The sequence below is a fragment of the Panthera leo genome, chromosome A2 (assembly GCF_018350215.1).
Source record: "Panthera leo isolate Ple1 chromosome A2, P.leo_Ple1_pat1.1, whole genome shotgun sequence".
Lineage (NCBI taxonomy): Eukaryota > Metazoa > Chordata > Mammalia > Carnivora > Felidae > Panthera > Panthera leo.
Genome location: NC_056680.1, coordinates 155,038,560 through 155,053,146, shown reverse-complemented (window position 1 = coordinate 155,053,146; position 14,587 = coordinate 155,038,560). Strand labels below are relative to the sequence as shown.

At 38.3% G+C, this 14,587-nt stretch overlaps 1 protein-coding gene across 1 annotated transcript in view; it reads right to left on the bottom strand.

Moving 5' to 3' along the window:
• Window positions 1–234: 234 nt before the first annotated feature.
• The window catches only part of LOC122212905 (probable maltase-glucoamylase 2), an 86,088-nt gene continuing 71,735 nt past the window's right edge, over window positions 235–14,587 (bottom strand). Inside the window, exons 38-46 of the mRNA XM_042926888.1 lie at window positions 14,220–14,353; window positions 13,906–13,940; window positions 13,689–13,805; window positions 12,979–13,127; window positions 12,779–12,863; window positions 12,072–12,128; window positions 11,523–11,647; window positions 9,365–9,453; window positions 235–434 (exon numbers count right to left, since the gene is read on the bottom strand). Of these exons, the coding sequence (XP_042782822.1) occupies window positions 316–434; window positions 9,365–9,453; window positions 11,523–11,647; window positions 12,072–12,128; window positions 12,779–12,863; window positions 12,979–13,127; window positions 13,689–13,805; window positions 13,906–13,940; window positions 14,220–14,353 (910 nt within the window). The 3' untranslated portion in view covers window positions 235–315. The remainder of the gene's footprint in view (window positions 435–9,364; window positions 9,454–11,522; window positions 11,648–12,071; window positions 12,129–12,778; window positions 12,864–12,978; window positions 13,128–13,688; window positions 13,806–13,905; window positions 13,941–14,219; window positions 14,354–14,587) is intronic.

The following is a 14,587-nucleotide window of genomic DNA, read 5'->3' as shown; positions in this document are numbered from 1 at the left end:
TTACGTACTGCTGAAGTTTTGAGGTTGTTTGTTACACACCATTGTTATGCAATAGATAACTGATCTAGCATTTATCCTGCAAAATATTATTAGCCAAGAAATGCTGTTTCATCCCCAGAAAACATGTTGTACATTTAAGGACTCATTTTGTAACCAGCATTATATGAATTACAAGCATCTTTTTAGAGAATGATGGCATATTGGGTAATTGTCAAAACAAGGACTATCCTTATATTAGTTATCAACAGACCCAAATTATAAATGTAAAGGCAGGAAGTTCCTCCTCCTAAGAGGCAGAGTATTATTTCAATACAGTTAACTGATAACACTTAACCTGCAGCTGACTGGGAATGGATTTATAAAATTCAATAAAAATAGTCTTACCTGAGCTGCTATAAAGTTTGCCAAGAAATAGTTTCCATTTTCATAGGTATCTGCAAGTAAGAAAAAAAGAGTAAGTGACTAGTCGTTGCTTCAACTATAGCAGATAATGTTGCATTCAGTCAACGGGGTCACAGTCACTGATCAGGATAATCATGACCTCTCTGAGGAACACTAAGGATAGTAGCCAAGGGACTATTTCACCCCAGGGTAGTATGGGGATGTACAGATAAGAGGATGTTTCAAGTATGGGTCAAGTGGTTATAAAAAGTGGTTATAAAAGTGGAAAATCTTGGTTGAACTCAGGATAGATACCCCAGATGAGGAAACATGGAGGCTAGTGATCGCTTTTTTCTGTGCTGAAATAGCAAGCATGTAGCCATGAGAGTTGACATGGCTATGATGGTAAAGGCTCAAAGCAGAGGACAGTGGTGAGGAATTCAGGCTTTCAAGTCAGATTGGCATGGATTCAAATCCCTGCTCTCATACTTAGTTGTTGTACAAGCTCAGGCAAGTAACTTAACATTCTGTCACCTGTAAAATGGAGATAATAATAGTACCTAGTTCATGGCATGCTGCATGAGCAGAATAAGTGCTCAAAATGTATTGTTCACTATCATTATCTGCATCTTCATTATTCTTCTCTCCCTACTCTTAGATCATCCCACCACAGTGCTCTAGTTCACAAGCCCTCCTGCCTCTACAAAACTTAGTCCATCAGTTCTTCCCCAGACCCTCTCTGCTCCTCCAGGCTCCAATTAGGCTCCAAAGTACTCCATTCTGACTATCCCTTTTACTAGACTCTATATCAAGCAACCGCATCTCCACATCTCCTTTTTAGTGCCATCTTATCTCAAAAAAGGTAGCCTCTGTTTGTTATGTCCGTGTACTCAACTCATAATTCAATCCAACATCTCCTACACTTCAGTTCCTATGTTTCTTTTTTTTTTTTTTACTGATTCTGATCTTTTCAGAGTCACCAGTGACACAGTATATTAAATCTAAATATCTCTTCACAATATTCAGGTTTTTACACCTTTCCCCACATATCCCCTCCTTGAAATCATCCTTAGTAGATGTCTACTTTACTCATTCTTCTCATGTGGCTTCTGTAACTCCTATTTCTTAAAAGACAGTTTCATTTCATGTTTTGTTCTTGCCCTTATACATCTTTTAATTAACAGTCATGCCACCATGAGCAACAAAGAATCATCTAGCCCCAAATGTTAGTACTACCAAGGTTGAAGGAACCTGCTCAAAAAAAAAAAAATGCACTTTCTTAAAAAAGAAGAAAGTTGGAGAACTCTTGCTTCCTGATTTCAAAATTTACTCAAAGCAACTGTAATCAAGACTGTAGTACTGGCATGAGAATAAATATAGTATATGTATATATAAATATATGTAACTATGTGTATATGTATATGTAAATATATATAGTAATATATGTGTATATATATGCAAATATATAGTAATATATAGTATATATATGTAAATATATATAGTAATATAAATATATAGTAATAAATATAGTATATGTATATATAAGTATATGTAACTATGTGTATATGTATATGTAAATATATACAGTAATATGATGAAGATTTATTTCTCTGTCCATAATTCTATTTATATTTAATATGTATAATATAAATATATGCACATATATATAAAATATACATACATCTTCATATTTAAAATCAGTTGATTTTCATTAAGGGTCCCAAAACAATTCATGATGGAGAATAGTCTTTTCACATATTATGCTGGGACAACTGGATATCCACATGCAAGGTAATGAACTTGTATTCTACCTCACACCATATACACAGATCAACACAAAATGGATCAAAGATATAAATGTGAGAGCTTAAACTCTTAAAATTCTTTTTTTTTTAATGTTTATTTTTGAGAGTGGGGGCGGGGCAGAGAGCTAGAGGGAGACAGAAGATCCCAAGCAGGCTCTGGCTGAGAGCAGAAAGTCTCATGCAGGGCTTGAATCCTGAACTGTGACATCATGACCTGAGCCAAAGTCTGATGCTTAACCAACTGAGTCATCCAGGTGTCCCCTAAACTATTTAACTCTTAGAAGAAAAAAAGGGTAAATCTTTTTGATCTTGGATTTGGCAATAGTTTCTTAGTATACCACAAAGAGCACAAGCAAGAAAAAAATAAATTTGACTTCGTCAAAATGAAAACCTTTTGTGCTTCAAAAGGACACTACAAAGTGAAAAGACAATCCACTGGATGAGAGAAAATATTTGCAAATCATATGTCTAATAAGGGACTTGTATCTAAAATGTTTTTTTATAAAAACATTTACAATTCAATAATAAAAAGACAATCTATTGTAAAAATTGACACAGGATATTAACAGACATTTCTCCAAAGAAGATATGTGAATGGCTAGTAAGTACATGAAAAGATGTTCAATGGCATTAGTGATTAGGGAAATGCAAATCAACCAAAACCACAATGACATATTACTTCACACCCACGAAGACAACTAGACTCAAAAAGACAGTGAGTGTTGACAAGGATGTGGAGAAACTGGACCCTAATGCACTGCTGAAGGAAAGTAAAATGGTACAGCCTCTTTGGAAAAGGATCTGGGGGTTTCCAAAAAAGTAAACATAGACTTACTGTATAGCCTAGAAATTCCACTACTAGGTATGTACCCAAGAGAATTGAAAAACAAAGTAGGTCTATACAAAAACTTGCACACAGATGTTCATAGCAGCGTTTTTCCTAATAGTGAAAAAGTAGAAACAACACAAATGTCTACCAACTGATAAATGGATGTGTAAAATGTGGTATTTTCATCCAAAGTTTTATTATTCAGCCATATAAAAAAAATGAAGTATAGATACATGCTACGACATGGTGGAACCTTAAAAACATTCTGTTAAGTGAAAGAAACCAGTAACAAAAGGCCACATTTATTCAATTTATATGAGTCCATGATTCCATTTATAGGGAATATCTAGCATACACAGATGTATAGCAACAGATCAGTAAATGCCTAGGACTGCATTTTCTGGGGCTGGAAAGAATGGGGGCAGGGTAAGGAAGGATTGAAGGGTGGTATTTACAAGGTGGAGGGCTTATTTGGCGGGTAAATAAATTGTTCTAAAATTGCTTGTGTAATTGTTATACAACTTGGTGAATATACTAAAACCACTGAATTGTACACTTTAAATGGGTAAATTACACACTGTGTGAATTATATCTCAATAAAGCCATTACCAAAAAAAGTTGAAGGCCCAAGAACAACAAAAAAAGGGTATTACTTCTTTTACAAAAATATATATATTATTTAAAATTTATGTTAATATTTATTTTTGAGAGAAAGAGAGAGCACGCACGTGAGCTGGGGAGGGGCAGAGAGAGAGGGAGGCACAGAATCTGAAGCAGATGTCAGGTTCTGAGCTGTCAGCACAGAGTCTGACATGGGGCTCAAACACACAAACTGTGAGATCATGACCTGAGCCAAAGTCAGATGCTTAACTGACCGAGCCACCCACGTGCCCCTAAAAATATATATTAAAAAAAAATCTTCTACCAGATCAATCCAATCCAGTGTATCATTTCTATTTGTCATAACACTCCCAGGCCTATCACTCTGTGGGTCCCTCAGTCTTTCTGGCATCACACCCATATTTCCAAATCCCTGCTCCACCAGGAGGCTCCACAGGCATCTCAAAATCCAAGTGTGCAAAATTAATCTCATTATCTCTCATCATTCTCTAAACTGACTTTATTTCCCATGATCCATACCATGATAATGGAATTGCTCCCTGCCCAATCACCCAAGCATACAGCTGGCATGCAAATAGTTGGCAGTGACCTTGGCAAGAGGGCACTGATACAGTGTTGAATACCTTGTCACAGCAACTAACTCCTTTTGCTGAAATTTGTCACTCACCAAACAAATCCTTGATTAAAATTTCATCCTTCACATAGGTTTAAGATTGGGAACATTCTAGGTCATTAATAAATACAGTTCTTAAATTTAAAAATGCATCGTAGCATATTATTCTCTTATGAGGTTCAAGTCTGCAACTCTCTCTTTTCTTTTTTTTTTAACAGAGAGAGAGCTCATGCAAGCAGGGGGGAGGGGCAGAGGGAGAAAGAATCTTAAGCAGACTCCACACTCAGGGTCTTACATGGGGCTCGAACCCATGACCCTGGGATCATGACCTGAGCCAAAATCAAGAGAGGGGTGCTCAATGGAATGAGCCACCCAGCTGCCTTAAGCCTGTTAACTCTCTTAAAATCTAGTGGGTACTTGGTTAATCTCCTTTCTCTGACTTATGGACTTTCTGTGGTCACATTAACCACACTGATTTGAATGTAATGCATCTTAAAGGCTTATCCTGGAATTTTATTTACCTTGTATATTAATGATATGTTTTATTCAGTATCCATGTGCCAGGAATTCTCTCTACACATTAAATCATTTTGTCTGCATAAAAAAGTCTATATGATAAGCAGAGGTTTCTAGATGTTAAAGATGAGAAAATGCTGGCAAAGAAACGTTAGGCATCTTTCCAAAAGACATACAACCAATTGGGGCGCCTGGGTGGCTCAGTCGGTTAAGTGTCCGATTTAGGCTGAGGTCATGATCTCATGGTTTGTGAGTCAGGCCCTATGCTGACAGCTCAGAGGCTGGAAACTGCTTCGGATTCTGTGTCTCCCTCTCTCTCTGTCCCTCCCCAACTCACGCTCTGTCTCTCTCTGTCTCTCTCAAAAATAAACATTAAAAAAAAAAAAAAGACACACAACCAGTAAATGATTGAAATGGTATCTGAATCCAGATCTATGGAATGCCACATTCCACGTTCCTCTCCATGGAGTTTACTTATCACATTGAACTTTACAGAACTAATCGAAGACTAAATTGAACTTTGAAAAAGAGTAATCTTATTCTTTCATAGTCCTCTCTTTAGCCAGGTTCCACCTCTAAATGAGCAACTGAGTCATTTGAAAAATAGCTCTTTATATACTATATTAAATGAGTATGAGGCTATAAGAAGTATCCATTTACTGAGAAGACATTTAAAGTGCCATCTGCAATATTATCAAAACCTTGGAAATACTTGCGATATATTTAACGAAATATGTGTAAGACCCATGCACTGAAAACTACAAAACAGTGAGATAAACAGGCCAACGTAATTAAAAGTGATAGGTAGACATTCCCAATTGATTTATAGAATCAGTGTAATTGCAGGCAAAAATTCTAGCAAGTTTTTGTTAATTACTACTTTTTAAAACAATTTTGAACCCACATTAGTTAACGCAGCGTGGCATTGGCATAAGTATAAACGTACAGATCCATGAAACAGAATAATCCAAAAATAGACTTTCAGCCATACATGACCTATTCACAGCTGATAAAAGTGTCAAGATAATACAACAGGGGAAAGGCTCTGGATCAAATGGAAACACTCGGGGGGGGGCGGGGGGGAGAATGAGCCTTCACCATTATGTACAGACAGAATTTAATACAAAATAGCTGAAAGTCCTACATGTAAAAGCTAAAACTGTAAATCTTCAAAAATATAGGAGGGAGAAAAATCTCTGTAACCCTGAGTTAGACCAAGTGATGTTGCGACGTATAATTTGTATTTGGTCTTCTTCTGGCACAGAACTCTTAAAACCCTTGGATTTTTTCCTAACTGATGAAAACAAAGTATCTTTTGTCATGTTAAGGAGGTGACTTTTGGAAAGCACCTCAGGGTCGTGGCTGGTTGCCAGGAGAACCAACCCTGTTATTTGAGGGCTGGAACTTCCAGCCCCACCATGAGACCCTTGCAAGGGCAGAGGAGTTAGAAATGGTATCAGTCGCCAATGGCCAATAATGTAGCCAATGATGCCAAGATAACGAAGCCTCCTTAAAACCCCAGAAGGATGGGGCTTGGAGAGCTTCCGTACTGGTGAGCATGTAGAGATCTGGGAAAAATACTGCCTCTGGAGAGGGCATGGAAGCTCTGAGCCCCTTCCCACATACCTTGCCCTATGCATTTCTTCCACTTGCTGTTCCTGGCTTATATTCCTTGATAATAATCTGGTAATCTAGTAAGTAAAATGTTTCTCTAAGTTCTGGGAGCTGCTCTAGCAAATTAACTGAAACTGAGAAGGAGGTTGTGGGAACTTCTGATTTATAGCCAGTTGGTCTGAAGGACAGGTAACAGTGGACTTGAAAGTGGTGTCTGAATCCCAAGCAGGAGTTGTTGGAACTTCCAATCTGGAATGGGAGGAATGTGAAGTGGGAGAGGGAGGAGGAGGCAGTTTTATGGGACTGAGCACTTAACCTATGGGATCAGATGCTATTTCCAGGTAGATAGTGTAGGATTTGGGTTGAGTTGAAGGACACTAGTTAATGTCCCAGAATTACTAGTTGGCATGGGGGAAACACTCCTCCCACATGTTAGACTTGGTACCAGAATACGTTTTAGGCCAAGACGCAAGAAGTACAGATCTTTTCGTCAAGAAAAGCATGGAAAAAATGGACTTTTATAAAAATTAAAGTTTGTTTTTTGCAAGATGCTATAGAAGAATTGTATAGGTGAGTTATAGACAGGGCAATGCAAATTGTATCTGATAAAAGCTGGTATACATAACTCTTATAATAAATATAATAAATAGCTTAATAATAAAAAGATAACCCAATAAAAAATAGGCAAAGGACTTGAAATGATACCTCAATAAGAAGATATACAAAGAGCCAATAAACATAAGATGTTCAATGTCAAGGAAATGCAAATTAAGTCCAGGCAGAGATGCACTATGTACCACTAAAATAGTTAAAATTAAAAAATTTTGTAATGTTTATTTATTTTTGAGAAAGAGAGAGAGAGAGAGAGCATGAGCAGGGGAGGGGCAGAGAGAGAGGGGGACACAGAATCTGAAACAGCTCCAGGCTCTGAGCTGTCAGCACAGAGCCCAGTGTGGGACTTGAACCCACAAACCATGAGATGATGACCGAAGTTGGAAGCTTAACCAACTGAGCTACCCAGGTGCCCCCAAAAGAGTTAAGATTTTAAAAACTGACAATACCAAGTGTTAGTGAAGATGTGAGAAATTGGAACCCTGAAATATTGCCGTTAGTAAGGGGGAGGAGTATAGCCATTTTAGAAAATAATAGGGCTGTTTCTTCAAAAGTTAAATATATGCTTATCACATGGCCCAGCCTGGCAATTTCACTTCCAGGTTTTCACCCAAAGAAAATGCAAACATAGGATTACAAAATGACTTATACTCAAATAATCATGGCAGTTGTATGCATAATGGTAAAAAACATAGAACAACTTAAATATTCACCAATTAGCAAATGGATAAACAAATTCTGGTATACCCATACAATGGAATGTTATTCAGGAATCAAAAAGGTAATAAGCTACTTTTACATGCCACAATATGGCAAAACATTTTGTGACCACACATCATTTTGCTAAGTGAAGGAAACTAAGGACAAAAAGAATAAGCCCTGTATAATTCTATTTACGTAAAACCTAGAGAAGACAGATCTAATCTATAGTGACAGAAGGCAGATCGGTGATTGCAGGGCCTGGAACTGGAGGTTGGGAGTGGGCAGGGGTGAGGGGGAAGTTCACTGGAAAGATGCAAATGGGTCTTGAAATTACAAGTTATGAAAATGTTCTGTATCTTGACTGTGGTAGTGGCAATACAACTGTATATATTTGTCAAAACTCATTTAACTGTATATGTGGGATGGATACACTTTGTGTAAATACAGCTCAGTCAAGTTGATTAAAAAAATAATTTCACTTCTAAGAATCTACCCTATGGAAATAATATGACATACAAAGGTTAATCCTCGATGTTGCTGATTAACAATGAAAACAGAAAACATCCTGTATCCTATACAGAGAGCAATTATAGAAAGTGAGATAAATTGTAGCATATCCTTTCATTGGAATATGGCAATCATAATGGTGTTTATGAAAAGTATATGATAACATCTAGACATATTTCTGTCATTATTTTAAGTGCAAAGAAACAGGATTCAGAAATTAAATATGCAGTATGTTTTCAGCGATATAAAAAATTATACATTTTCTTACGTCACATGAAAGCATATAGAAGGATATAGCAAAAAAATATATATAAAAGAATAGATATAAAAGAAATATATAAAATAATATAGGAAAAATATTATTACTTTTTTCTAGTTTTCTGTCTTTAAAATATTTTCTTTAATGACAATATATTACCCTCATAATGAAGAAAACAAAAAGGAGGATATTACTACTGAAAAACAAACCATAATTTCATAAACTGTGACCCATTGCAAGATTAGAATGTTCTAGTCTACAGTAATAAGGAATGGAAAATGGGCATCAGTTGGTAACAGCGTGTCAGTATGTCTACAGAAACGTCTAAGGAAGAGGAAGCTCTGATTATATTGACAAACCCCAATTATCTAAGGTAGCACTGTCATATCCCTAGATTGGAGAAAGAAGGCATACAAAGTAATATTTCATTGATATAAGCATTTTTTTTGACAGTACTTAATACCCTACTTCTGAAACACCAAGAAATTTTCTGAGCTCTAATTTGTCTCCTCCTCAGTGAACCTACTTAGGAGGAAAAGGGTGTCTGGTTACAGATGGCTGGTCCAAATAACAAAGCCAAGTCTGTGACCCACTGAGAATGGATGATATTTGCATCCACACTTTTATCAGAGCAAGGCAGTTAGTTATACAAAGATAGATCACTCCTGGCTGACTCCATAACATCACATTGTTGAACCTCAAAGCTGGGGACCATACACTGTTCTACAGTAATTACAATGTAATATAAAGAGCAGGAAAAATTGCAAGCATTCTCCCAACACATTCGCTTTATTAACAGTGGCAGAAACAGGTTTAGAGAAACATTTCCAGTTCATGCCAATTCTATCCTGAGCTATGGTTTTTCTGCATATGCTGTAGGGGGAGCCTGGAAAGCTCATACTTACCAATGCTTTGTCCATCGTCCCAGAATATCTGACCTTCAGCTTTCCCATTGTCATCCAAAGCAACAATCAATCCCATAAATTTTTGTCGACTATGGAAAAAAAAGGAGTTTTTTTTTCCTCTAGATTATAGGTTGTAAGAATGAAGGACAGATGCTGTTGAAAATATTACTCAACCAAATCAAAAAACTTAATACATTAAAATTGCACATAAAGTTCTAAAAATAGGTAAAATGAGATAAAATACAAGATACTTAAAAGCTAATAGAAAAAAACAAATTTAATGAAACATGTGGTACAACTTCAACTTTCAAAAATCAAAAATAGTTCATAATTAAAAATGTATCTTCTTTTCAAAAGAGCTTATTGCATGTTGCTTAAATATTAAAGTTTCCTAGATAGTTTAAAAAAGAATTTTGTGGGGCACCTGGGTGGCTCAGTCGGTTAAGCATCCAACTTCAGCTCAGGTTGTGATCTCACAGTTTGTGGGTTCGAGCCCCACGTTGGGCTCTGTGCTGACAGCATGGAGCCTAGAGCCTGCTTCAGATTCTCTGTCTCCCTCTCTCTGTGCCCTTACCCCACTCATTCTCTCTCTCTCTCTCTCTCTCTCAAAAATAAACATTAAGAAAAAAATTTTGTTTTTGAAAATTTTACACATAAATGTATTTTATATAACAGATGAAAACATAAATATCATTAAAATGAGATGTACTTAGATATAGATCTATGTAAATATATTTTGCAAATAGAAATGGATTACATCTCAAAGGATGTATATGCAAACTAATTTTCATTAAGTGCAGTCATATTTAAATTATTTTAATAAAAGAAAATATTTGTTTGAAATTTTGAGGTGGTTTTCTTATAGTAGAGACTTATAAATAATTGCGGTAAATAAACACCAAATATGTATAATCAATGTCCTTTAATTTGAATACATCTCAAAATATTTAATTTCTTAAAGATTTAATTTTTTTTAAGTTTATTTATTTATTTGGAGGGAGAGAAAGAGGGTGCATGCGTGCGCACACACAAGCAGAGGAGAGACAGGGAGACAGAGGGAGAGAGAAGATCCCAAGCAGGCTGCGTTGTAGGTGCAGAGCCCAATCCGACAAACCACGAGACCAGGACCTGAGCCAAAATCAAGAGTCAGATGCTCAGCCGACTGAGTCACCCACACACCCCTTAAAGATTTCATTTGTAATAATGAATATGAACTTGTTACTCATGATCTTTGTGTGAATTAAAAATAGACACTTAAAAATGAAATATTCATACTCTACTTTCACACATATTATAAGTAATAAGATAAGATGTGAATTCCTTAGGAAGAAAACCACCCAACAACCCTTCAGTAGCTTCCAGATTGCTATAGAATAAAATGCAAAGTACTTGTCCTGGCATTTACAGCCCTCCAGGATCTGGTCCTAACCTGCTTGAATTTTATTTCTTTCATCTCTCTCCCTTATCTTCGCTCCAATTAAACTGAATGGTTTGCTCTTCCCCAAACCAAACTCACTTTTCACCTTTGGTTCTTTAATAATCCCAGAATATGTCTTTCCCTGTCTTCATGTTTTCAAATCCTACTTTTTATCTAACGCTCAGCTCAAAGCTGTCTTTCATGTTAAACCATGATTTACACCACAAGGTGGAGCTAACTTCTCCCCTTTTGAATGGTTCTTGGTCTTTTTATCTCTGCCTCTCTTAACATAACGTGTTCTCCTTAATTTAACACACACACACACACACACAAATAAAAATATAACTACATAAATATAAGTATACAATCTCTCCTGAGTTGACCAAAGTAGACCTTGGAAGGAGTACTGAATCATCCTTGGGTTGCCATCAAATCAAAGAGCTCATTAATATTCCCAACTTTTTTAGTAGTGTGGAAAGAGGCACACACTACTGCCTTCAAGGAAATTTTTGTCCCAGGCCTTGGACACAGACCTACACTAAAAGTTCTCCCCAGGACTGATTGTATGAATGAATGCATCCTCCCCCAGATTCCACTCAGAAGGCATTTACAGAATTGAATCAACGAAATGTCTGTTATTTGGTTTATTTACCCATAGAGCCCTGGTTAAGGTGGTCAGCCCCCTGTAAGGCTACCTCATTATGACAAAGTGAGGCCAGCAACACCTTTGCTCCTCCTTACCTGGCCTGAGTGTTCATTGCAGGCTCTTGCCAAGGCAGGATGTAGCCTCCTCTGATATGAAGGTTGATGTGGTCAAGGGGAGCCTCCAGGGTTTTCCAGTAACCTGTTGACGTATTGCCAGATTCCTAGAAGAGAGAAGATAGGCAGGTAAGGATGACAGATAAATCGATGAAATGAATAGATGCATGCTTTCGTACAAGTTTTTCCTTTCTAAGGCAGCATGTTGGAAAGTCAGCAAGAAACCACAAGTCTAAGCAGGAAAATCTCTGATTTTCAGCATTGTTAAAAACTCTGGAAAGCTATTCTTTTCTCTGTATTCTCCAGAAAAGGTGGGGATGGAGTTAAGAGAGAAGGCAGTGTGATATGGGATGTCAGATTTTACCTATTTATGCTTTCGTGGATGCTTTTATTTTAGCAAACCTTGCTTGGTTGAAAGGTTGAAAATGATTGCCTTAGAAATTATGTGCCTCAAAGCCAGGAGAAAGTGCTGGCTGCCCTTCTGGCCAGCATGGACCAATCTGGTTCTTCACAAAATAGGTTTGTTCTTACCGTGCTGTAGTCGTACCAACGGGCTCTGGGGAAATAAGCTTGGATCTCAAAAGTGTTCTGAAACATAAAATTGACACGTTGTTATGTATATTCTAATAACTTAATCTTGATTTTAAAAATTCTTTCTGTAGAACTTAGGCTAAAAAAATGGTAATTTTATTAATGGTTTTAAGAGTTTGGGAAGTGTAGTCAAAAAAAGATCTGGGAAAATTCTTCAGACACATTGAAAAATACGTTTTTTAAAAAGGTAAATTTTATAAGATGCAGGGTAACAAGACACTAGAGTGAAAAATCAGCTGGTGTTGTGAAGTTATCATTAATGGAGATTTTGAAAGAAAATGATTTCCTGGGGCTCAGTTGGTTAGGCCTCTGACTTTGGCTCAGGACATGGCCTCACAGTTCGTGGGTTTGAGACCCGCTTCAGGCTCTGTGCTGACAGCTGGGAGCCTGGAGCCTGCTTCAGATTCTGTGTCTCCCTCTCTCTCCCCCTCTCTCTCTCTCTGCCCTTCTTCCACTTATGCACTCTCTTAAATAAACAAACAAACAAACAAATAAATAACATTAAAAAAAGAAAAAGATCTCCTTTATTTGTTCTAGAAAGGTATTTGCCACAAAAATAGTGAGTGGGACAAAATGATCTTTAAAATGCCCTTCCTGTACTTTAGATTATGTGACTGAGGGTTTCTGATCTCTGATGGAAAACTCACACTTTCCAGCACGGGGCTGATTAAGATAGCAGGGCCCAACATAAACTGACGGTCTATATCCCATGTCACTCTGTCATTTGTAAACCTTAAAAAAAAAAAACAAAAACAAAGCATGAAAAATCCAGGAAACTGTTAGGACTCTTGCAGAAGACCATTCACAAGACAGGCCAAACCTCCTTGGGGAACCAGGCTGTACTCACTCATGGAGAAGGGGTCGGACGACAGTGCTGCCCTCAACGTGAGCTTTATGCATCAAAGTGTAGAGGTAAGGCAGCAGGGCGTATCTGGTCTGAAGGACTTTTCTTGAGTACATCTCGAAGGTTGAATTCCAGGCCACAGGATCTTGTCTCTAAAGAGATAAAGGCACACGGGGCAGATACTCTTTACGCCATCGTAATGGTATCAGAAAAGGGTCAGCAGGCACATATCCCACGTGTCTGTGACATAAATCTCACCCTTCATCGCTATCCTGCCCTTTCTCTTGCCCCTACTGTCCTACTAAACTCGTGCTTCTTGCTTCCCACTCTTAAGTGGACTCTTAAGTCCTCTGCACAGGTGTGGCCTTGGCCCTGCACAGGGCTAGAGAGATGGGTCTCTGTGCCCACCGACGTAGCTTGAATGGACTTGAGTAAAATAAAAACTCTCTCAAGAAGATGAGTTTCTTTTCTTTTAGCCCCATAGGGAGCTATAAACCCTTCTTTCCTCATAGGCATGAATCCCCCCAAGAGATGAGCAAAAGTGTATTCTCGAAAATTGCTTAGAACTCTGGGATTGCGAACTCTGTGGATTTTCTAAGAACCGGAGGTGCTGATTTATGACTTTTCCTCAACAAATAAGTATGATATTTTGGAGGGTTAAAGAGAAGCTGTGATTTGAGGACACAAAACTGTGGCATCCACTTCTGCCTTACCCTTGTCCCGATGGTGTTGTGGTTTCTGGAAAATGGGTAAAAGGCCCCCAGCTGCATCCAGCGAAGACACATCTCATATTCGGCATTTCCAAAGAACCCACAAATATCCGCTCCTGTCTGAGACGATGCAAAACCAGAGCATGAGGTGGGACTTTTGCAGGCTGCAGACATGTTGGCATCTGACTGAACGATTAAAAATGGCGCCACTATAACTTACATAAGATATTCCAAAGAGACTGAACTCCATCATGCCTGCAATGAGAAGATACAGCCGTGTTGGGTGAAGTAGCTCTTTTGGACGGTAGGTTTGACCTGTCTCTTCCATACCCTATGTGGAAGCCCCAGGCCGTTCATGATGAAAATACCAAAAGATGGGTATGGATTAACACTCTCATCTGCATAAAGAGAACTCCGCTCCTGCTGCTTCCCCTGCCCCCATGGATCATGACCAGACATAACCAGTGCGGCTACAGAGCACATGATCCAGTGCCCTCCCCGCCAGCAGAGGCCCCCGGGAGGAGGCCCACTCACCAATGATAGACTTCCTCAGCTGGTCCCACGCGGCCGTGTTGTCTCCCAGCCAGTGACCTCCCCAGCGGCCAGAAGAAGGGAACGTGGAGCGGGTGATGACGACCCCTCGCTGTCCTGTCACCGCCTGCACGGCTCTGGATGGAGGTGAACAAGGAGGTGAACTGAGGGTGAATTTGAGGATGAACAGTCATGGAACTTTACATTACATTACATTACATTTACATTACAGAGAGTAGCTTCAGCCTGGAGTGTGAGGCAGCAATGGTGTTCCATTTGGAGCCAGAAAGCTTCTTCCCTGAAAGCATCTGCTATTTCAAGGTGATGCTGAGAGTCATGGCAAGACGACGGGAGATCTATCATCTAAATGT